This window comes from Penicillium chermesinum, assembly GCF_028974085.1.
Source record: "Penicillium chermesinum strain IBT 19713 chromosome Unknown utg000001l:1.0-1975020.0:1.0-1976611.0, whole genome shotgun sequence".
Taxonomy (NCBI): Eukaryota; Fungi; Ascomycota; class Eurotiomycetes; order Eurotiales; family Aspergillaceae; genus Penicillium; species Penicillium chermesinum.
The window spans coordinates 23,814-47,372 of NW_026695311.1; the positions used below are offsets into that span (position 1 = coordinate 23,814).

A 23,559-nucleotide genomic window follows, 5' to 3' on the forward strand; every position below is an offset into this window, starting at 1 on the left:
GTTGGCAAAAAGGTACTGGACGCCTGAGGCAACAGACCTTCATTGGCTTTAAGTAGTAAACATTACCGCTAAATTCTACGTTCATTCGTGTGACATCACTACCAAGACGATTGCAGCTCCCCATCAACCATCAACCTTCCTCCGAATCGAACCGCGATGCTACCCGAGATCATTCAGCGCTGGCTGGCGCTCGAATGGCCTACCAGTGGACGAGTCTCAGCAAATGAGAAAACCCCGCATATTTCATCCAATAAGATCAATAATGGCCTATTTCGAGACGAAAGTATGAATGGGCACGTTGCCCATCCGTGCACGTCGCTTATGCCAACGGCAGCGGTTAAGAATGACGAAATTGGTGCGCTGCCAGTTGCGATCGTGGGGATGTCATTTCGCTTTCCACAGGGGTTGGAATCGGAAGATTCTTTCTGGGAGGCCTTGACAAAGGGACGTTCAGCATGCTCGACTTTTCCAAAGAGTCGCATCCGCATGGAAGGGGTGTATGATCCAGATGAGGAACGATTAAACGGGGTAGGTCATCTCATTATATTGGGCTTCCTGTTATGGACAATGCAGCCGCTAAGGCAGCCATTCTACCATCTAGTTTCCATTAAGAGGCGGGCATTTTGTTGACGGCGATGTGGCCGCTTTTGACGCACCGTTCTTTACCATCGGACCTGGGGAGGCCGCTGAGATCGATCCACAATCACGAATTCTCCTCGAAACGACATACCATGCGTTAGAGAACGGTAAATGAACAAGCATTGCATATAGAGGCCCCGCTAATGAGCAGAAAGCTGGAATTCCGATGGAGCAGGTGTTCAATTCTAAAACCTCCGTGCATACTGGCAGTTTCGGCGATGACTACAAGACCTTTTCCACTCGTGATCCGCAATTCGGTGGCCAATATTCAGCCAGCTCTGTATCTTCCAACATGCTCGCGAATCGTATCAGCTGGTTCTTCAACCTTCGCGGTGAATCGATTAATATGGACACTGCTTGCTCCAGTACGCTCGTGGCCTTCCATGCAGCATGCCAAGGATTACGCAATGGAGATGCGCACATGGTAAGACAGAAGGACAAGGAAGCAGCTGTCATGCCATATTTGCTAAGATACGAAATAGGCCATTGTAGCTGGTGCGAACCTCTTCCTGAGCCCAGATATGGCCATGTCCCTGAACAATCAGGGTTTCTTATCACCCGACGGTCGATGTTGGAGTTTCGATGAGAAGGCAAACGGATACGGACGTGGCGAGGGCTTCGGAGCCCTGATTCTAAAGCGCGTTAGCGATGCCACCGTCAACAACGATACAATTCGTGCGGTTATTCGCGCCACAGGGACGAACCAAGACGGGCGCACGCCGGGAATCGTTCAGCCCAGTCGACAAGCACAAGCAGAGCTCATCCGAGACACGTACCAGAAGGCAGGGTTGGACATGCACCTGACGCGATATGTGGAGGCGCATGGAACAGGAACGCCGGTCGGTGGTTAGTATTTCATGTCTGCGTTGGTAATCTCTATAAGCTAATAATACTAGATCCTATTGAAGCGGGGGCAATTGCGGATGCCTTTCAGAGCTCTATTTCTCCCGCCCGTCCGCTGTATGTTGGTTCCGTCAAATCTAATATCGGTCATTTGGAGGGAACTAGTGGCATTGCTGGCCTTATCAAGAGCGTCCTCATGCTCGAGCAAGGGATGATTCCGGCCATTGCAGGCTTAGAAAATGTCAATCGCACTATTGAAGAAAGCCATCCCGATCTGCTGGTATGTTGTCCATTGACAGAGATTGGTGTTGTCTTTGATGAGCTAACGGCGAATCAGTTCCCACGAAAGCTCTGCCAGTGGCCATCAAACGGCTTACGGCGGTTATCTATCAACTCCTTTGGATTCGGGGGCACCAACGCGCATGTCATTATGGAAGACGCTCATCATCATTTGAAACTGGCTGGACTAGATGGATACCAAAAAAAGAACAGTTTCACATTAGCGCATCTGGATCCCCAGATACTTATTCTGTCTGCACAGGACGAAAAAGGAGTTAGCCGCCTGGCAGCTGCCTATAACCAACACTTCCAGGCGGCAAAGCATCTCATCAATGAGACCTATCTTTCACGCCTCGCATACACGCTCAACTATCGTCGGAGTGCGCTACTCTGGCGATCTTTCGTCATTTGCGAATCTCCGGCCCAATTAGCATCTGGAATTAAGCCATCCCGACCTGTTCGGGCTCTCAAAGCCCCCCGCCTGGCGCTCTGCTTTACTGGCCAAGGAGCGCAGTGGGCTGCTATGGGTCGCGAACTGCAGCAATATACGCTCTATGCGCAGAGCATCGCAGACTCATCTGCGGTTCTGAGGACCTTAGGATGCCCCTGGAATCTGGAAGGTAATTAACTTGACCACACGTTACTCGTACTTGCTGACGCATTGCGCAGATGAGTTATCACGAGACGAAATACAAACAAGAATCAGCGAACCTGAGTTTAGTCAGACTCTGTGCACTGCCGTTCAGATTGGTCTGGTGGACCTGATGGAAAGTATAGACGTCCACCCGACGGTAGTAGTAGGTCACTCATCAGGCGAAATTGCTGCTGCGTAGGTACCCTTCTCCTCTGCTGCCGTTAATATAAAGACTAAACACAAATCTTCCAGATATTCCACTGGGGCTCTGGACCGACGATCCGCGATCAGCGTTGCCTACTATCGAGGTCTTCTATCCTCTCGGCTTGCGACTAGTAAGACCGAAATTGGTGCAATGTTGTCAGTCAACTTGTCTGAGGACGGAGTTACCCCCTATTTCGAAGCTATTGAATCCCAATATGGACACTTGGGTATCTCCGTCGGCTGCATCAACAGCCCTGGGAACATCACCATCACCGGTGACGCCGAACAGATCAACACCCTCAAGGAGACTCTCGATCTGGTCGGTATATTTGCACGCAAACTCCCAGTCGGCGTGGCATACCATTCTGCTCATATGCAAACCATTGCTGGAGAATACCTCAAGTCCATGGGGAGGTTATCTTCTCGCCATGGATCCCTCGTCCCTGCCATGGTCTCCTCAGTGACAGGCGAGCTTGTCACACCCGAGCAGGTTAGGCGCAATGAATATTGGGTGCAGAACATGGTCTCACCAGTTCGATTCGCCACCGCCTTGGCAGTTGCTGTCTTGTTGAGGGTTCAAGAAAACGGTGAGATCATTCATGACAGTAGATTGCAAGTTGAGGACGTCTTGGAAGTAGGCCCGCACTCTGCCTTGCAACGGCCTATCAAGGATACGTTGAACGTAGCCTGTCGGAATGCAGCTGCCGGATATACATCTCTTCTTATTCGTGGTGTAAATGCAGTTCAGAGCTTCTTCAATGCTCTCGGATACCTCTACTGCCGTGGACACCGTACCAGTATCCAGACACTCAACCGGCTGAACATGCGAATGCTCCCGTTACCCACTCTACTGACCAATCTACCGGAGTACCCTTTCGACCACAGCCTCTCCTACTGGAGAGAATCACGGGTAAGCAAGGGCCACCGGCTACGGGAAGCACCGCGTAACGATTTCCTGGGGATACGAGTGCCAGACTGGAATCAACACGAGGCCAAATGGAGAAAGCGAATCAAGCTAACTGAAGAACCGTGGATTGGAGACCACAAGATCGCGCGAGTGAACATACTTCCCGGGGCGGCTATGCTAGTTATGGCTGTAGAGGCTGCTAAGAGCATTTCTCGATCCCGATCTGATCGAGCGATTGCGGGATACACGTTAAGAGATGTATCTTTCTCTCGAGCACTAGCTATCTCAGAAAATCCCGATGGTACCGAGGTGGAGTTCTACCTCCGGTCTAGTGGACAGTCAGCTGACCGTGAGAACCCCTGGTCGGAGTTCCGGCTCTACTGCATTGAGAATGATAGTTGGGTCGAGGCGTGTCGGGGGCGTATCCAAGTTTCCTACATTGATGAGAGCGGCCTAGTTGACCAAGGGCAACAAGCTCAGCAAGAATGGAAGCGACATGCCACGGAGTTCTGTCGCATTCGCAACTCCTGTCCGCAGAAAGTCGATATGGGGCGCATCTACAAGGTACTGGCACAGAATGGCATCGACTTCGGCCCCGCCCATCAGGCCATCAAGACATGCGCGTACAATGATGAACTGGAATGTTTTGGGGAGATCAATCCCCACCAATGGAGAGTCAAGGCCCGACGGTTCAGTCAGACGGACTTTACGGTCCATCCAACCTTCTTGGACGGATTATTCCAAATGGGCCTGGTCGCTATGACGAAGGGTGGCACTGAGATCTCCCCCAGCGTGGTTGCCGGGATTCGTTACCTCTGGATTGCAGAAGGAGGAATCCCACCCCTTCAGGATCAACGCGATTCGCCGCATATGGTAGCATGGAATCAATCAGCTTTCCTGGGTCTCGGGAATACCACTTCCAATATTGTGGCCCACGAGCCATCGCTAGTACGGTCAGTGGTGGTTGTTAATGGCCTTGAGGGGAAGTTCCTGACGGAGAAGAGTAAGAGAGAGGAAGCCCGCCGTCTTTGTTGGAACTTTGACTACCGTCCCGACATTGAGATGTTGACCACGGAAGAACTGCTGGCCCAGGTCACGACCGGGATCCCCTTGCAACCGGCGCCTTTGGAGTTGGATCACGACGTTAAGCTGCTGTTGTACCTTTGTATCTTGCGAACATTGAAGGGGCTCACAGCTATGGATAAGGATAAGCTCGCGCCCCACCATCACAAATACTTCGCGTGGATGGAGCGTGAACAGCAGAAGTTGTCCACAAATGCTCCCGCTACCAAGGGCATCGATTTCAGAAAGGTGCTGAACGACGAAATCTTTTACCGAAATCTGTTGGCTCGCCTTGAAGGTCTCAACAGTCGGGGGAGATTTTATGCCGTATTGGCCCGTAATCTCTATGAGATCCTGACCGGACAGCAAGATGCACTGCAAATCATGTTCCAGACTCCCCTGGTCAAAGACTATTACCGTGAATTATACAAGCCACCAACGGCCTGTCTAAAACCCTGGCCTTCGTCGATCTCTACGCCCACAAACATCCGGATATGAAGATCCTGGAAATTGGAGCAGGAACTGGCGGTATGACAAGATATATTCTGGACACATTGACGCAGAACGGTTCCCGTGAAGCCGGGGCCAGGACTCCGCGGTTTTCTCATTACACATACACCGACATCTCAGCCGGCTTCTTCTCTGATGCTGCAAGTATGTTCGAGGGCCTCTCAGACAAAGTGGCTTTTTCTGTCCTGGACGTCGAGAGGGACCCAGTGAAACAAGGCTTTGAGGAGGCGGCCTACGATCTGGTCATCGCCGATAATGTCTTCCATGCCACCGAGGATTTGTATACTACTTTGCGACATGCAAGGAAATTACTCAAACCAGGTGGCAAGCTTGCACTCTTTGAACTTACGGACCCTGAAGTTGTCCGTACTAATTTTGCATTTGGATTGCTTCCGGGGTGGTGGCGTTACCGGGATGCATATCGCACATTCAGTGCTGGTGTTTCAGACACAGTCTGGGACGAACTACTCAAACGCACTGGATTTTCGGGCATCGATCTGAACCTTCAAGATTATGATGATCCCGTCTGTCATGAACACAGTGCTTTGATCACAACCGCAGTCGCTGAAGCCAAAGACTGTTCACGGCCACCTCCGCGGACTTTGATAGTCTTGGATTTTACATCCACCATCCAAGAGACTGTCGCGAACAAACTAACAGTAAACCTACAGCACTCTGGGGTCCCTGAGACCATCCACCGTTCTCTAGAGGAGGCTGCACAACTGCCTAATTTGAAAGAGTGGTTCTGCATCATGATGCTTGATCTAGGAGAGACATCTATTCTAGCCAACATGAATGAGACCGAGTACCAACAGATCAAAATCTTATTACAAGCGGACGGAGGTATGCTATGGGTCACCCGTGGAGGCGGTGTTAGACCTGAACGACCCGAGCATGCTCTGGTGCAAGGCGCACTTCGGGGACTGCGTATGGAAGAGCGACACTCAAAGTTTATCTCTCTTGCACTGGATGCCACTCCGGTTGATACATATCATATAGCGAACCGCATCGGTCAGGTATTTGGGGCTATTTCTACCCGGCCGGTCAATGACTGTGAGCAGGAATACGTGGAACGGAATGGTCACCTGTGCGTTGATCGATTTATCGAGGCCGACTATCTGAATAAAAGCCTTGTCAATCTCATGGCAGATACGCAAGTGGGCGAGTCCAGATTTGGCGAATATCCCGCATTGGCGCTCAGCATCACCTCACCTGGACTATTGGACAGTTTGGAGTTCGTCGAGGATGATGCTGCCAAATCGGAGCTCGCTTCAAATGAGATCGAAATTGAGGTTGAGGCGAGCGGCGTCAATTTTCGAGATTGTCTTATCGCACTGGGCCGACTCTCTGGAACCAGCTTCGGCTTTGAGTGTGCCGGTACGGTCTGTCGCAGAGGGCGAGGTGTACAGAACGTGGCGGTTGGAGATCGGGTCTGCGCGAGTGCCTTGGGAACCTATCAGACGTATACGAGGTGTGACGCAAGTGAGGCTATTCTTATCCCCGACACTATGTCCTTCGTCGAGGGCGCCTCTCTTCCGGTCGTGTTTACCACCGCCTTCTATGCTTTGGCTCATGTCGCAAACATCCAACGAGGAGAATCAATTCTCATCCACTCTGCAGCCGGAGGCACAGGCCAAGCGGCTATCCAAGTTGCTCAGATGCGAGGTGCTGAGATCTTTGTCACCGTCGGGTCAGAGGACAAGAAGGCACTGTTGATGAAGACTTATCACATTCCAGAGAACTGCATCTTTGATAGTCGCAACACCTCCTTTGTTAAGGGCATCCTGGGACGTACTGGTGAAAAACGTGGCGTAGATGTCATCCTTAACTCGCTGAGTGGAGATTTCCTGGTCGAAAGTTGGCAGTGCATCGCACCTTTCGGCCGTTTCCTGGAGCTGGGGAAGAAAGATATTCTCTCCAATAGCAGTTTGCCAATGCTGCCCTTCTCAAACAATGCATCATTTCACGCCATCGATCTCAATGAAGCTCGGAAGTATCAGCCCAGACTTTTGCAACGGCTGCAGAAAGACATCACCGCCATGCTATCCGATGGTCGGATTTCTCCTCCGCAACCAATTCATATGTTTGGAGTCAGTGAGGTTGAGCAAGCGTTTCGTTATCTCCAGAGTGGAAAGAACACGGGGAAGACCGTGGTAGAAATGAGACGTCGCGACCTGGTAAAGGTATGGGCCCCGGCTATTATATGTGCAAGGTTAAAGCTGACTTTACAGACGAATTTGAAAACCAAATCCACCTGGAAATTCGACACTAACGCCACATATGTGATTGCTGGCGGGTTGGGCGGCATTGGCCGTAGCACAGCCAGCTGGATGGCTCAACGAGAGGCAAAGAACCTGATTCTGCTGTCTCGATCAGGGATTTCGAACGACGAAGGATGGGAGTTAGTAGACAACTTACGCAAACAAGGAGTGAGAGTGGAAGTGCCCTGCTGCGATATTACAGATTTTGCCTCTCTGAAGCAGGTGTTAGACAGTCTTCAACGCCGAGTACCCCCGATCAAGGGCTGCATTCAGTCAGCAATGGTCCTCCGAGTGAGATATTCTCCAATCTGCCTCCTTGTTCCATCGTACGTATACTGACTAATCGCCCCCTGAATAGAATAAAGTGTTTGGAAACATGACATACCAAGATTGGGCCGACACTTTCGCATGTAAAGTCCCAGGGACATGGAACTTGCATCGGTTGCTCCCAAAGAATATGGACTTCTTCATCACGTTTTCATCTATCGCCGGAGGAATCGGAGGGACTGCATCGGTCAATTACTCAGCCGCTTGTGCATACCAAGATGCTCTTGCCCATTACCGTAACGCCCAGGGCGAAAAGGCAACTACGTTCAATCTTGGCGTCATGTTGGACGACGGAGTGCTGCGTGACAACGATGCGGTGCGGACCGCATTGATCGGGACAGGTTATCTGCTGGGCATCACACAGCGGGAAATGTTTGCTCTACTGGAATACCACTGTGACCCGTCTCTCCCAATACCCAGCACTCCACTGAGGTCTCAAGTGCTTGTTGGCATTGACGTGCCCTCTCGGATCGAGGCTCGCGGAGCGGAGATTCCTATCATCATGACCCGACCACTCTTCCGAGGAACATGGAACATCACGGACGCAGATGGCTCTGTCAAGGAAGAGGCCAAGGCAGATGTGGTAAAAGATCTGGCCGGTGTCCGGTCAAGAGCCGAGGCGGCGGAGATCATCGCACAAGCGCTGATGCAAAGGCTCAGCAAGGCGTTGGGTGTGCCTATAGGAAATCTAGACCCGTCGAAGGCGATGCATGCTTACGGAGTGGACTCTTTGGTGGCAGTAGAACTGCGAAATTGGTTCAAGTGGAGGCTTGATGCTGAGGTAGCTGTCTTCGAGATCCTGGGGAACGCAACATTTGAAGATATTGGGACGCTGGTAGCCGGTAAGAGCCAGTTGGTTGCGACGATGGTTGGTGAAATAGTGCCCAAGACATGAAAGGTTCTACCTGATAGGTCCATAGATAATTATATAAATCTCGAATATACAAGAGAGTGAGTGAAGTCTGTCTTTCCTGAATAAGATCCTGTTCAATGTTTTCAGATCTAGGATTAAACACATAGTTGTGAATAGAATATCAACATCAGATCGCTTTTAATCAACTCCTGAAATCAGTATATCTACAGTGAACTTGCAGGAAATTGGCTTGCTCTCGGTTATCCAAAAGGTATTAGCAAGATCCTTTTGGGAAATACTGATCTGAACGTCATTGCTGTCAAGATTATGAAACCTAACAAATTACTCTAGCTCCATACAGGCCATCATTCATGGCTTCCACCGTGCAGTAGTGGCAAATGAGTTCCTGCGAGGTAAGATGTTCAGCAATTTGTCTCTGTGCATCGTTCACCAGAAACATAATCCGCAAGATGGATAAATACATTGTTTTCTCCATTCTACTAAACCTACGCGCAGAAGATGCAAATACAGAATAATACATGAAGAGCAAACCCAATATGAGGTGCCTAGTGGGTCACCTAGCTCTTATAGAATTCCTTTTCCAAGTCGTGCTTCATGAACGAATACATCCAGATGCAAAAACAACCAGACTTATCATTAGAGGCAGACGCCGATCTAAATTGCCTTGAGCCAAGGATCCCCCAGCAATTCTTTCGCGGACGCTCGATTCTCCGGTTGCCATTGAAGCATCTTTCGCATGAAGGAGATGAACAATCTTTGCTGAGTGTCTCGCAAATTACTCTCCAGCTTCTCCAGAGAGACACAGGGGATTTCGGCGGTGCCTATCCAATTTCCTGAGTTTCATCCATCAGCGCCGCCTACATCGTACGAGATAGAATCTTACCCTTGCTATCGAAGAACTTCGTCGCATACTCGCTATTTCGAATCATATCCTTTGGCGGCATACCCATGATAGCTATCATACGAGCAAGATGATGGCTATCTGAAATGTTCCCGTTTGAATCGCGAGCATAGAAGAGAGGTTTGCGCTCAAAAAGAGCCCAGGCCTTTGGAGATGATGAGTTCTTTGCCAAAAGAAGCTTGGAATGTGAATTCTACTTACAAGGGTCCCTACATTCCATATATCAATCTTTTCATTCCAGGGCATCTGCAATACCACTTCAGGAGCCCGGTAGACTAAAGGCTGCACGTCCTCCCACTGTTTCCCTAAAGTCGAGATAAAGCGAGCCTCCCCAAAGTCGGCCAGAATAGGCCGACCGTGCACTTTTGGAATCCCTAGGTCCCGCGAGGAATAGATGACCCGATCGCCATCGATTTTGCGTGGGCTGGGGCTGGATTTCTCTGCTTCCTCAAACTCGGAGAGAATTGATTCGTCCTCCACACTAAGCATGACATCATTTTCTTGTATATCTGATACTAGTTAGTAACGGTTCAAGAAATGTGTAAGGTTTCACATGGTTAGGATCAGCGTACCAGTATGAGTAACCTTAGCTTCTGTGTGAAGAAAGTCGAGAGCGAGGAGTATATGGATTAATGTTGGCTTGAGTAAATCAGCCGGAAGCACCTTTTCTATGATCCGGTTGCGTAGCTCGCATATACTCATAGCTAGAGGAGGATGCACAAGGCACTGATAGGAGTATTTCTTATCCACAGATCTGATTAGGAAGTCATCGATTGCGCGTCGCACGAGCACAGAGCCTTTATGACTTGACTGGATGCTTCTGAGATGTTGATACACTTCTTTTTTCTTTTTCCAGGACTAGAGTCATGCTCATAGATCTTCAATGTGACATATTCATGTTGCCTACAGCTTTTCAGCTACCAATCCCTAGGCCAATGGTTCTAGGACTTACTGCAAGTCTCTGCAGAGCCACACTGTGGAATGACCACCATAGCCAAGTTTCCCGACCACTTGGTATCTTGAGTGAAACACCTCACCAATCTTCACTGAGTAAAAATGCTCCGGGATGTAGCCTCGTAGCCTTTCCTCCTCGACCTTATTGTTTGGCTCGAGAAGAGGACCTGTCTGCGGAAATTTCCTAGGTGGGGAAGGAGCTCGCCCAAAGACGGCCTGTTTCAGCCGATGCACAAGATTTTGTACCCTCATTCGACTAAGTTTGCGAAAAGATTGGAACAAAAGGAGGATTTAGATCAAGCGCCTGTGGTTGGACTGGAGAGCGAAGACGATCACGTGGTGTCTATGGAGTATAATTTACCCGGCCCGGTGCAAGATCATTTTCGATTAAGCACTGGCATGCCCCATGCCCGACCTTTGCATCTTTTCTGTTTTGATCCGCCTTTGATTGAGGGAACCTCCGAGGATCTTCAACTCAGAGACTTCCCGCAAGTCTTGATTCACAGATTGGCTGGCCAAAGCGAAAAAAACGGCCCGCAGCCAACACACGTAGCTACCACCTTAAAGCTCCTAGAAATAAACCTGTAAAGAACTTCGTCCATCGTAGCCCTGGATGTTATCTTACTATCTTATCACGGGCTACTGGGTGAGGGTCAATACTGCTCTTCTTAGTAAGGTGGGCATTTAGTACCGAAATCGTCTAGTAGGCCTGTCATATTCGCTACTCCAATGCCGGAAAGACCTGAGACCACTAGCATGCTTAGCGCTGCCCACGCACTCCTGGCGGGATCTCAGTTTGAGCTTAAGCTCAGGTGATGTACGCGTCTGGCGAGTCGCCTAGTTCATTCCCAATCAATTCCCTGCGCAAGATACCGTAAACTATGGGGGCGGCCAAGTGGGGCCTCGTATTTTTGGTTCTCGACACAGATAATTACCAGCTTGGCCCCGGGGTCCTAACAACATCCCTGCCACAGCCTAAAACATGATTTGAAATATAATCAGAGGGGGGCCGCTTTTTCCCATTTGCCCTCTCTGTATGTTCTTTTAGCCTCCAGTTGAGTGGAGTTTTCCTACATGATGCTACGAAGTTGTGGCCTTCAGACTCTGCGGAGTGCCCCGCGACCTTCACTCGCCGCTCCCTTGAAGGAGTCTTGTGGCAAACGATGGGCCCAGGCATGCTACTCCACACAGGCTCAAAGAAAGCCCAATGAAGTCGACGTCATTGTCGTCGGCTCCGGGTGCTCTGGGCTGACAGCCGCATTGGCGGCAGCGAAACATGGCCTGGATGTGCTGGTGCTGGAAAAGACACAGTATTTCGGGGGCACCACCGCAACCTCTGGAGGAGGCATGTGGCTGCCGAACAATAAATACCAGCCCATTATGGGAATCACCGATAGCACCGAAAAGGCCGATGAGTATCTGCAGAACCTCTTAGGCCCGCTGTACGACCAGCAGAAGATCGCGGCCTTCTTGAAGTCCGCCCCCGAAATGCTGGAGTGGCTGGAAGCGAACTCGCATATGCAGTTTCAGCCGGTGCCAGCCCCAGACTATCACCAGTCACGACCAGGGGCGTCGGTCGGACGCACACTTCTCACCAAGGGCAGTTTCGACGGTCGGCAGCTGGGAAATCTCATCAAAGATGTGCGGTATCCCATCCAAGGCGTAGCGGTCTTTGGGTCCATGCAGGCTGATTGGACTCTGCTGCCAATTCTCAGTAACCCGCTTGGCAGCGTGTCGAATTTCATGGCGTCGGTGCGGATTCTGTCAAGATATGCGTTCGATCTGATCAGATGGGGGAAAGGCACGGTGATGATGAATGGAAATGCCCTGGTAGGCCGCCTACTTGCATCACTCCAAACCGAAGGCGTTCAGCTGTGGAACAACGTCCCCGCGCAGGGGCCAATTCTCGACAACGGCCGCGTAGTGGGGCTAAAAGTTCTTCGGGATGGGCAAGAACTCTCGGTCCATGCCAGGAAAGGCGTCGTGTTAGCCAGCGGTGGGTTTGGCCGATCGCCCGAAGCAAAAAACTACGTGCCCCATGAATGGTGCGCTGCTCCCCGGGGAAACACCGGCGACGGCAAGCGCATTGGGGTCGAAAGTGGGGGAGCCCTGCCCGCGAAGAACCCTGAGAACGCGGTCTTCGCGCCCATCTCCCTGCTAGAGGTCCCCGGTCAGCCTACCCGACGCTTCCCCCATTTCTTTGACAGGGCGAAGCCGGGATCGATCTTCGTCGATACCAATGGAAAGCGCTTCGCGAACGAGTCCGCGCCATACCAGAACTTCGTCGCCGCAATGCACGAGAAGGGAATTGAAAAGGCCTTCTACATCGCCGACCATACCTATCTTCGCAAATACGGAATGGGAATGGCCTTCCCGGCGCCGTATCCGATTGGAAAGCTTCTACGACAGAAGTATCTCTTGTCTGCTCCTACGATTGCCGAGCTGGCGGGTCGAATTGGAGTTCCGAAGGAGAACCTCGAAAAGACGATCGCGCAGTTCAACTCTTTTGCGGAAACTGGGAAAGATCTCGAGTACCACCGAGGGGAGGAGCCCAATGACCGCTTCTATGGTGACCCCTCTGTGGCCCCGAATCCCAGTTTGGGGGCCTGTAAGACGGGACCATTCTACGCGCTGCCGGTTTACCCGGGGAACGTCAGCACGATCTATGGCCTGTCAACAAATATCGATGCCCAGGTGGTGGATGCAAGGGGGAGGCGATTCCAGGTCTGTATGCGGTGGGCTGTGATCAGAACCAGGTATTCAAGGGCGTTTGTCCGGGCGCTGGATCCAGTATTGGTCCCGGTATGACTTTTGGGTACCGGGCTGGCTTGAAACTTGCTGGCAAGAACTAGTGCTAGTGTACACTCTGCTATTTTTTTTTATTTTTATTTTTTTTTTTCTGTGTTCTTAGAAGCGATATATACTACTAGATCCATATCATAAATCTCCAGTTTAGAGAGCTCAAGAGGTGGACTAGAAGAGGAGTACCGGTGGACAGTAAAATAGAATTTTATGTGATCGTACGGTGCCCGATATATAGAGTTGGAGGCTGACTATAATATCATACCTTCGCTCGACATAACCTTCCATCGCTCTTCTGCTGCCATAAATCACTTCCCACGCCCGTAAGCGCATAGAACTTGTGATATGGATCATACTTGTTCTTGACCTGCAACAGGCGATTGTAGTTCGTGTGATAGAAGGTGAATTTCCAGTTCGGCTGGTGGGCATCCGCCTCATTCAAGTACGCACCGCCCCCGGGCGTAATCTCTTCCAGTTTTGGGAGAAGACTGTTGGTAATTTCCTCCTGGTACTGGACATTGAGAGTATGGTTGGTCTTGCTAAGTGGTCTTTTCACGCTGGTCAGCACCTTTCTGCCCGTCCGCCCGGGGTGCGACTTACTTTCCAACGACGATATCAATTGCGGCATCTCGCCAGGCAGGGTTCACTGAGTTAGGCGGAAGGGTTTGGTTCCGGTGCACTAGAGATGCATTGACAGAGATGCCCGAGAGAACAGCCCCTGCATCGGCGATCTCCCTGAATCGATCCAGGAGGGCCTCTGTTTGGTTGTCTACGACGCTACGCGGAATCAGTCTGCCGCCGATGTTGTCTTCTGTGACGTTGACGTCGGCGCTCATAGCCTCGAAGCTGGCATACCACGTAGGAAAATCCTGAATGGAATATTCTGGCGAAGTCAGTTTGGTGATAGTTGCAAGTTTCCAGGAGGAACATACCATAGGAGATATTCTCCTGCTTGAGCTTTCCAAGTAGCGGACTCATGATGGACTGGAGGTCCTGCTTGCTTCCACCAGGAAGAGTGATGGGGACCAGCTCGAACGCGCCATCCACGATATACCATACGGCTGCTCCGCGGGAATCCAACAGACGACCCAGCGTCGACTCCAAAAAGGTACGCACAGCACCATAGAATGCGGTCTGCGTGGTGCCAACTGACGAGAAGGTCAAGTTGGCTGTTGCAGTGTTCAACTCCGGGTGAGCTTTACTCGTCATGGAAACGACCACACCGTAGGTCCCGCCACCGCCACCTGCAAGCGCCCACCACAGATCCGCATGCTCATTGTCCGGTGTCGCCGTCACCAGGTCGCCTGTGCCGGTGACAACTTCCCACTCCAAGACCTGGTCGGCAGCCAGTCCGTACTGCGAGACCAGTTGGCCATGGCCGCCGCCTTGGGAATAACCGCCGGAGATCCCCACGCTTCTGGCGTTTCCGCCCACAATGGTCAAGCCTTTCGCGTGGGCTGCGGCATTGGACTCGGACACCTGCACACCGGCGCCCAGTTTCACAGCTTTCCCTGAGTAAGATGGGGACTTGTAATCCACGAAGCTGATATCCTTGAGATGATGAGTCCAGATAGCGACTGCGCCTGCACCGGTCGATTTACCCAGGTAATCATGACCGGTATTGCGGACAACGAGGCGAATGCGATGCGTCGTGGTGAAATTCAATGTCTTCTGAATATCAGCCGTCGACTCCGCTCGCACCGAGTATTGAACGTAGGTCCCGACGATACATTGTGTCGAGGGAGCGGTGAATGGATCGCAGCTGTGATTGGCATAGAAGCCCGCCATAATCGAGGAGGAGCTTTCATAGTGGGTTTTGGGGAACTCCCAATTCGCACGCAGATTGTTGCATGCCGCCTCATCGTAAGGCGAAAAGGGATTGTTTTTGTGGCAGGGACTGCCAATTGGGGTCGTGGCAATAAGCCGCCCGCCGACAGTACGATTGAAAGCGGCCCACTCAGCTGTGCTTGGCCAGCAGGATTCTCCTGGAAAGCAGAGGCAATCTTCGGCAGATTGGGTAGGATATGCTATAGAGGGAAGGCAGAGGAACGATAGAAGCAGTAGCCTCTGTAGACTGCGTACGAGGGCCATAGTGGCGAATTGCGATTTGGATACAAAATGTACAGCAAGAGTAAGTGGGCGACACCTACACACCTAACTATAAAGACAAGATCCTACAACGCTTCGCCAAGTCAGGCGTCATAGCTAGGCTGGGGGTAGACCCACATAAGTGTTGCTTTTTACAAACAAGGGGGCCAAAGGCTCTTGCCATGGCGAGACGTTGTTTAAGAAGTGGGTTGGCTGCGCATCTAGCTGCGTTGGTGGATATCAAGCTGTACTGCACTCGGATATTGTTCAGCTTAAAAAAAATACGTATTGTAAAATGCTAAAGATACGTGACAAATACCTGGGGGCCAGCCTTGTTTAGGACCACCAGCCAACCTCCACCAGTGGAGCCGCTTCGGCCCGCATTGTCTCATCGTACACCTGCTCTATTTGGGCCACTAGCTCTGCCGGCAGAGGCCCTGTTTCACGCGCCTCGAGGTACCCCTCTAACTGGGCAATCTTGGTGGGGCCAATCGCGACGGCATCGGTGCTGGCCAGGCCCGCGTGGAAGAGCAGCCAGCGCAATGAGGCCTGGGCTAAGCTGGGCACGTCGGTCTCAGCGACCGCCGCACTCAACTTTCGCACAGCGTCGTGGAAGACGGGCTTGTCGTACCACATTCGGTAGAGACCACCCATCACATTGCTCTCGGATTGCTCGAATCGCGTGCCCACCAGTTGCTCTGCCCTTGGGCAAGGGTGAGTTTGCCGGTGGCGAACCCGCCCGCCAAAGGCGAGTTGGCGACGAACTTGATTCCGTGGGCCTTCAGGAAAGGAAAGAGCTCTTTCTCGTATTGCCGACAGAAAATGTTGTATTGACCCTGGTACACGGTGGGACGGACATAGCCCTTCTCGGTCGCGAGATCGATGTATTCTTTGACTTGGGCGGTCGAGTAATTGCACAGGCCTAGCTCGGTGAAAAGACCGGCGCGGTATAGGGAGTCGAAATTGGCCGCTTGTTCTGCGATTGGAACCACCTTGTCGGGGGCATGCGCATACAGAATGTTGACCTAGCGGAAAGATGAGTTTCACAATCAGTCTTCAACAATCCGTCAGCTCAACAGGTCAGCGAACGGTAACTACCTTCTCCACGCCGAGGTTCTTCAAACTGCCGCGGAGGGACTCCTCCATCTTCTCCTTGCGAAGCGCCTCGGGCCGGTACAGGATTTTGGTGTCGATCACAAAATCGGGCTTTCGGATGCTCCCTAGGAGTCGCTCAGACCCTCCCGGATTGGTCAATGGGTACAAGGAGGCTGTGTCATAGTGCTTAAGGTTGGCACTCTCGAGCCGCGCAATGAGCTCGGACACGTTGCTCTCTGTCCAGGCCCCGCCGAAGCCCTGGGTGCCCATATAATATTCCGGTGCAGACATGGTGTAGTGCAAGAAGTCAATATTCGATGATCAAGTCCGTGGGAGACGCTCGAGTTTCTTTGTATCCCGATGAGACCCAACCTACCCCTCTTTATTAGCTAACCTGGCACAGTCGATGGGGACTATGATCAGCTGTGGGCCCACGAATAAGATGCTGATCAATTTAGTGAACAAAGAGATGCCTGTAGGCGTCTTGGGGGCCAAAATAAGCGCCCAAATTCCAGCCCCGTCACGTATTGTCACTGCGGGCCGCACGGACGTTTCCAACAGCCCCAGTGGGGTTGCATTGGGCCCACCTGGGAATTTGACTGCGCAGAGACCATCTTCGTGAAGAAACTGCAGGTCAGGCAACCAGCAGCCCTCAAGCCACCGAGAGGGCATGCGGAATAGCCTCTATTGGAAGCATCTGTGACTAATGGCAGGGGTATGATGGCTCTCAATAGGATTAGCTGGTCCATCCTTTCTCCAACGAGACGTATCTTGGGATATTGGTCCAGCGGCCCGCAACCAACACAGGATCCGAGATTATCGTCACCGGTAAAAAGCCTAAAGATCAAGTTTCGAATATTTGCCTCTTCACATTCACGCACCCAACACTGCTAGGAGCGCCAGAGTTGGTGGGCAGTGCGCGGGCAGTTGCGTACTTAGTTCCGTACTTAGTTCCGTACTTAGGTCCATGCCGATCGGATCCCCAACGGGACATGCAGCATGAGGGGGGGCTTCACCAGTCGTAGTATTGCATTGGCGCAAGTGCAGAGAGCCAAAATTGCCCCCAAAGTGACCAGACCCAGGCTGCCTATGCCCATGCTTCTGTTGCGGGTTTCTCTCGTTGTCTTCAACCTACTTCTGGGCTGTCCAGTATCACCGAAATGACGACCGTCAAGGAGCGCCAGACTAAGCTGATTGTTCTGGCAGCAGTCTTCAGTGCCTTGGCCACGGTTGCCTTTGCCCTGCGGATGGTCAACAGCCGGAATCTGCGGCGGACGCTGAAGATTCACGATTATTTCGTCGGATTGTCGCTGGTATGGATGACCTCGATACATGCGCAGTCTCTCTCGGAGTACTAACCGCGTGGAGATTTGTCTTCTATGTTACTGCGTATGTGCGATTATTGGTGAGTCGAGGGATTAACCCTTCTGAGGTTTGGGCAGCGATACTGATGATTCCTCTCCACTGGCAGGCGCTTCGGCGGGCGCGTACGGGCAAAATGTCCTCACGGTGGATTATCCGACCATGACAACGACGCTGAAGGTGAGTCTCGACCTCAAGAAAGATAACCGATCTCTTACACGGATAGACATTCTGGTCATCCGAATGGTTCTTCATCACGGGCACGACAGCCTTTCGTCTGGGGATCATCTTCCTCTACATCGAACTGTTCCGGGGCAACAAGTTCTACTGGATCTCCATGACGGTTGCCGGCATCGTGATCGCATACTGGGTAGCCTCCGTCCTAATGGTCCTTCTTCTCTGTCGCCCGATAGCTTCCAACTGGGACATCAAGATCCAGGGCAAGTGTGGCGATGTCTCCGAGACTGAGAATATATCGGCCTCGTTCAACTTGGTCGTGGACCTCATAGTCGTCACCCTTCCAATGCCGATGGTATTTTCCTTGAACATGCCAAAGGACAAGAAGATCAGCGTGGTGGCCAGCTTCCTCCTGGGCTTCATGTACGTGTCCTGCAGTCATTGAGGGTCTCGTCTGCTAACCTTGGTTCGACTAGTACGGCCGGCGTCAACATCGGACGTCTAATCCAGACACAGGTGTGCGACCCCAAGAACAAGACCTTCTGTTTAAATGACGCCTCTATTCTGGTTGCTGCGGAACTCAGTTCAGGCACAATCGTTGCCTGTGCCCCCATGATAGGCGCCGTGATTTTGCGCCGCAGCCGCCGTCGGGAGAGCAACCCCCGTAGCAAAGACCCTCGTATTCACACGATCGGTTCTAGCGGCCGCTCGTGGCCAAGGCGAGATCCGGGTGATATTGAGCTGCTGGCCTCGCAGGACGACGAGCATGAAAAAGCCGCCTCGCATCGCACGCAGGTCTCGGTGCCGGAAATCTCGTACCAAATCGACTCAGGGTCTTTCGCCGAGGATGGTCGAGGATACAACTCGGCTGGGATAATGGTACAGAATGTGCTGACGATTGAACGGGAGTCAGCCCGCGTGTAGTTATTCACCCTATAATGAAATCCACTTGTACATGATATATATTTGCTCGGGAATAGTCAAGTATAGCACTCTATAATGACTGACATTCATCGCTAAGACCTATTACTATGTTATGAGCCCCGATCTGATAGTGTGGAATGGTACAGGGTGGTAGACCACCGCGGGAGGGGAATCGTAGAATACCGTGACAGACCCCGTCCGCAGCAAGAAATGTCACGCAAAGTGTTGACAGCCAAGTGGGCGTAAAACCGACCCCAACTTCCAACGTCGCCCCCGGAGCTACGTTGGAGATCATATCAAGTCACCGGAAATGACCACCTGCAGTGTACCAGTTTGTCACGAATCCTGGGCGATAGAAGCAAACTCTACAATGCATGGGGCTAGACTGGGGCTCACAGGTGGATCTGCGGGAAGGGCCAAGCCTCGCCTAAAATCCTTCTGCAAGCCACCTCTTCGAACATGGACGTAGCCTCAATCCTGCCCTCGATTTTAGGATGTTGGGTTGCGGGTGCGACGAACGAACCAATGAACTGCCCGTGCCTATTACCCATGACGATGTAACTGTGGGCTTTACCAGGCCAAATTGTTTGATTTGCCCCACTGGGGCCAACCGGGGGCCTTAACTTCGCAGCTTTGAGTCAGATAGAGTCAGCTGGAGTCAGCTGGAGTCAGCCTCTCCCGAGGTCGCGTCCGACCTAATTACCTCCGGTTCCGCGGAAACTAATTCTGCAAGGCCTTGCCCCAAGGGCCCGGGGCAGGGCCCAGAATGATCAGAGTCGAATCGCCAGTCGTTACGCGGTCGGATTTGCCGCGTGATCGACATGGCGTATCGTCCCGCTTGTATGCAATCCCAAAACGGCATATGGAGAAGACAGAGGATAGATATGCCGAGTCAAGCAGATGTTGGTTGGGCGCCTGGGCATACTTTTACCGGCGTTTCAGATGCATACAAGGCAAGTAATTTATTCACATTCGTATTCGCAGCGGGAAAATCCACAACAGCGTCTCATGTTCAAAGTATAGACCTCAGTGTACCTGAGAAAATAGAGGCATGGCGTAGATCGTCGCAATCCAGTAGTTCCACACCCGGAAGGTACTCCGATCGCTTTTCTCGTCGCGTCGCAACAGCACTCGTCCAACCACCGTAAAGGCGAGCCCCACGCTGAGGACAAACAGCTCAGCTCGTACCTTCCAAAAGAGTGGGCACACAAACGCCCAGACAGTCATTGGAATGGCAATGGTCCATCGAGCAGCCCCGTCGCCAATCACCAAAGGCATCGTGCGCCGTTGACGCACCGCGTCCCCTCGCTGATCATACAGATCCTGCAAATGCACGGTAGTCAGAATGATGCCCGCAATGAGCAAAAGCCACTGCTCCAGGCGGAATTTTAGATCGGTCTGGCCAATTGGATTCTGCAGCGGGAAATCCAGCCTTTGGCCCAGCGCATTCTCGAGGGCACCGGAGATAAAACACATGTAACCCGCGGCATTGATGCCGTTCCGCACAACGGGGTGGTTGTCGGCGCCCCCAAAGTTGTTGTACCAAAGCCCGAGCAGGAATAGGGAAGTAGATTGCCGATGGCCAAGGCCTCGGCCGGAAATGCCGTGGCACTGCACGAGAGCAAAGAAGCAGGTCATCAGCCATCTTGCTTGGCGCGGCGTCAGGCGTTTCTGGGGCATGGGGCGCCATGGCTTGTTGAGAGTGTCTTCTTCGATCGCCGAGGGAGTCCGCTGGTTATCGATCGAGAATGGGATGAAGACGAGGATAACCCAGAAGAACGTTTGGAGGGTTCGATCAATGAGAAGTTCGAGAGAGACTGGAGGGCTGTTTTCCAACCCATATGCGCTGGCCGCGAGAGAGTTGCTCACGCCAAACACGGTGCTCGGAATCACGATGGTCTTGAAATCACTGCATGTGAAAAGGAAGATGCTATATGCGTGATATGTCAAAAAAACCAAGAGAGATTGCAGCACCCGAACTAGCACAAATTGATTGCTCTGGCGAGCTCGTCCCTGTGGGCTATTTGCATAATGAATCGTGGAAGCTTTGTCGGTAGTCTCACTCACCTTATAAGATGGACGGATGATAGTGAAGGCATTAGATTGAGATGTTTCACTCATGTTGAAATGGGAGTTTGTCAGTATCGCAGAGTAAATTGAAGTAATTGTAACTATGTCGGGGCGAGCTCGACCCTCGACCGGGCATCATGCCCACGCTCCTTATGAAGTCTATGGAACCGGGTCTACTCCAATACTAGTAAGCGCCTCAGCCCACTTGGCATGTTGTGCTTGAGCCCCCAACGCATTGTACGCAATGTCATCCAACATTCGCTCGTTGTCTTCTCCACAGGGGGCTGTTCAGGCCGCGTCAACAATACCTGGGTATTGTTGGTTGCCTCCACAGGGGCGGAGGGGGGAGGGGACCCTAAGAATTATTAGCTGGGCCTTATATCCTCTGCAGTTCTTCCCAAGTTCACAGCAATCCAAAAAGTTCCTCTAACGGCCTTAGAATCTTGTTGCAGTTAGACCATGATCGCACCATCCCTTTTGGCCGTCCTGTCAGGCTTCCTGGCTCATTGGGGAATCTTCATCCACGGCGAATGGCACTTGCACATATGGCAAGTGGTCTTACCACATATAGGGGTCCTTGCTATACTCCACGCTATCCAAATCGTGGGTGCTGAGCATGCTATCCCCGAATGTGCCTCCTTGAGACCATTCGTCCTCTTCGGACTATATATGACGTCTCTGCTCAGTAGCATCGTCATCTACCGGGTTTTCTTCCACCGACTCCGCCACTTCAATGGCCCGAAACTGGCTGCTGCATCCAAGCTATGGCATGTTTGGAAGTGCCGCAACTCTCGAGGTCATCATGTGCTTACGGAGATCCATGAAAAGTACGGAACATTCGTGCGCACAGGTGAGTCGAAATGGCATCCTACTGGACTAAACCGAATGTCAGTCAAATTAACCGTCAACTACAGGCCCGGCTGAAGTGACTGTCTACCACCCCGGGGTCTTCGAAGCCATGGATGGTCCGGGGAACAATAACACCCGCTCTGATTGGTACGACCTTCTTCATCCTCGAGTCTCGTCGATCTTCACCCGGGATCGGGCGCTCCACAACCAAAGAAGAAAGCTTTGGACCAACGCATTGAGCAGCTCTGGTAGTATTCCTTCTCTGGTTTCTTGAAGATCGCCGCTGACCCGTGCTAGCTATTCGGCAATACCATCGACGCATCGTCGGCAAGGTCAACACCCTCGCTGACTTGATTGGCGGAAAGGCATCCCAGCCTATTCTGATCAACGAAGTGATGTACTGGTTTTCCTTTGACTCCATGGGCGACTTTGCCTTTAGCCAGGATTTTGAAATGATGAAGAATGAGCAATGGCACCGGACACTGTGGATGTTCCGATATGCCCTCGCGCTGTTGGGGCCTTTTAGCCCTGCAATCTGGGTTCCCCGCCTGGCATTCGCCTTTATTCCCGGGCTCTGGTGGGCCAAGTGGTGGTTCCAGATGTTGGAGTACTGTGATAAGTGCATGGAGCGTCGAATGAAGGTGAGCTAATCTCGCTGGCGCTTGGCATTCGTCCACTTATTGTCATCCAGAAAACTGTCCCAGATAAGGATATTGCCTCATTTTTCATCGAAGAACATAAGAAAAGCAATGATGAGAAGCGGGAGTACTGGCTGAGCGGCGATACTGCGACTTTGGTTGTTGCTGGCAGGTTCGTTAACCGATTTCTTCCTGTTGGGTAAGCCGTTCTAACGTGACCTCCGGAAATAGCGACACAAATGCTCCCACTCTCACCCATCTCTTCTACTTCCTGACTCGGTATCCCCAACATGCCCAGAAGATTCTCAAGGAACTGCAAACTCTTGAGTCCTTGGAAGATGCCGTTGGACTTGCCAAGCTCTCTCACCTCAACGGCGTCATCAACGAAACCATGCGGCTCCTTCCGGCTGTCCTCACGTTTGGGACCCGGGTCACGCCTCCAGAAGGTTTGATGATTGAGGGCACATTTATTCCGGGGGGGAATCAAGATCTGTGCTCCCCGATACACCATCGGAAGATGTAAGCCTGGATCCACTCATTAGTCTGCGCAGTGCTAATGATTATCAATTTTCCCAGTGGAGTCAGCGTATGCCCGCCCTCATGAGTTCATTCCGGAGCGATGGTATAGTCAGCCTGAATTGGTTCGGGATAAGCGGGCATTCGCTCCATTCGGCGTTGGTATGCATCCACCTCGAGATTCAATGTTGTCTGAAACTAAAAAGTCCAGGGAACACGATGTGTGTCGGCAAGAATCTGGCTTTGACGCAGATTCGCCTCGTCCTAGCTACTCTGATTAGCCGCTACACGTTTGAATTCGCGCCGAACAATAAGCATGGAGAGTTCTTGGAGAGGGACATGAAGGACCAATTGAGGGCGCAGCCTGGGCCGTGCCATGTAATCTTTAACAGACGTGATGTGATGCAGTGATCCAAGGAAACAGCGATCCATAGTGCGGGTCAGTGGTCTGTCAACAGTCTTCTGTGCCCAGGTGCTCTTTCGAGTGAAATCAGATGTGCTGACCGGAACCTTCATCCGTCAAGCTAGGAAGTTATACCGCTCCACAATAATATATCCACTTCGCATTAAGAGGTATCTGGTAATCACTAGGAGAATACTGCCCGTTCATGTAACGGGCAAAGAAGAACCATATGTAGTTACG

General features: G+C 51.8%; 8 protein-coding genes across 8 annotated transcripts; 4 read left to right on the forward strand and 4 right to left on the reverse strand.

The window, feature by feature from the left end:
* Positions 1-156: 156 nt before the first annotated feature.
* On the forward strand, positions 157-8,561 carry N7468_000013 (uncharacterized protein; the record flags this gene model as incomplete). The annotated part of the gene is made up of 11 exons (XM_058469310.1): positions 157-528; positions 602-746; positions 795-1,063; positions 1,122-1,485; positions 1,536-1,762; positions 1,820-2,381; positions 2,431-2,590; positions 2,648-4,875; positions 5,001-7,261; positions 7,310-7,630; positions 7,698-8,561. 11 exons carry the CDS (start codon positions 157-159, stop codon positions 8,559-8,561), a joined length of 7,773 nt encoding a protein of 2,590 aa, XP_058335341.1.
* A 633-nt stretch (positions 8,562-9,194) lies between these two features.
* On the reverse strand, positions 9,195-10,647 carry N7468_000014 (protein kinase; the record flags this gene model as incomplete). The annotated part of the gene is made up of 5 exons (XM_058469311.1): positions 9,195-9,373; positions 9,424-9,586; positions 9,643-9,950; positions 10,014-10,195; positions 10,394-10,647. 5 exons carry the CDS (start codon positions 10,645-10,647, stop codon positions 9,195-9,197), a joined length of 1,086 nt encoding a protein of 361 aa, XP_058335342.1.
* An 822-nt stretch (positions 10,648-11,469) lies between these two features.
* Positions 11,470-13,203, forward strand: helE (3-ketosteroid 1-dehydrogenase helE; the record flags this gene model as incomplete). The annotated part of the gene is made up of 1 exon (XM_058469312.1): positions 11,470-13,203. One exon carries the CDS (start codon positions 11,470-11,472, stop codon positions 13,201-13,203), a length of 1,734 nt encoding a protein of 577 aa, XP_058335343.1.
* A 259-nt stretch (positions 13,204-13,462) lies between these two features.
* On the reverse strand, positions 13,463-15,288 carry N7468_000016 (FAD-dependent oxidoreductase; the record flags this gene model as incomplete). The annotated part of the gene is made up of 3 exons (XM_058469313.1): positions 13,463-13,745; positions 13,798-14,080; positions 14,130-15,288. Coding segments are annotated over 3 exons (1,725 nt in total), but the record flags the coding sequence as incomplete, so codon positions are not given.
* Positions 15,289-15,621: 333 nt separating this feature from the next.
* N7468_000017 (Aldo/keto reductase) lies at positions 15,622-16,671 on the reverse strand (the record flags this gene model as incomplete). Its single annotated transcript, XM_058469314.1, has 3 exons — positions 15,622-15,988; positions 16,051-16,310; positions 16,384-16,671. The coding sequence occupies 3 exons, from the start codon at positions 16,669-16,671 to the stop codon at positions 15,622-15,624; spliced, it is 915 nt and encodes a 304-aa protein (XP_058335345.1).
* Positions 16,672-17,540: 869 nt separating this feature from the next.
* Positions 17,541-18,843, forward strand: N7468_000018 (uncharacterized protein; the record flags this gene model as incomplete). Its single annotated transcript, XM_058469315.1, has 4 exons — positions 17,541-17,731; positions 17,823-17,922; positions 17,969-18,342; positions 18,396-18,843. 4 exons carry the CDS (start codon positions 17,541-17,543, stop codon positions 18,841-18,843), a joined length of 1,113 nt encoding a protein of 370 aa, XP_058335346.1.
* A 1,026-nt stretch (positions 18,844-19,869) lies between these two features.
* Positions 19,870-20,964, reverse strand: N7468_000019 (UbiA family prenyltransferase; the record flags this gene model as incomplete). Its single annotated transcript, XM_058469316.1, has 1 exon — positions 19,870-20,964. One exon carries the CDS (start codon positions 20,962-20,964, stop codon positions 19,870-19,872), a length of 1,095 nt encoding a protein of 364 aa, XP_058335347.1.
* A 408-nt stretch (positions 20,965-21,372) lies between these two features.
* Positions 21,373-23,327, forward strand: N7468_000020 (cytochrome P450; the record flags this gene model as incomplete). Its single annotated transcript, XM_058469317.1, has 7 exons — positions 21,373-21,763; positions 21,828-22,010; positions 22,060-22,403; positions 22,454-22,572; positions 22,632-22,846; positions 22,977-23,078; positions 23,128-23,327. 7 exons carry the CDS (start codon positions 21,373-21,375, stop codon positions 23,325-23,327), a joined length of 1,554 nt encoding a protein of 517 aa, XP_058335348.1.
* Between the last annotated feature and the right edge of the window lie 232 nt (positions 23,328-23,559).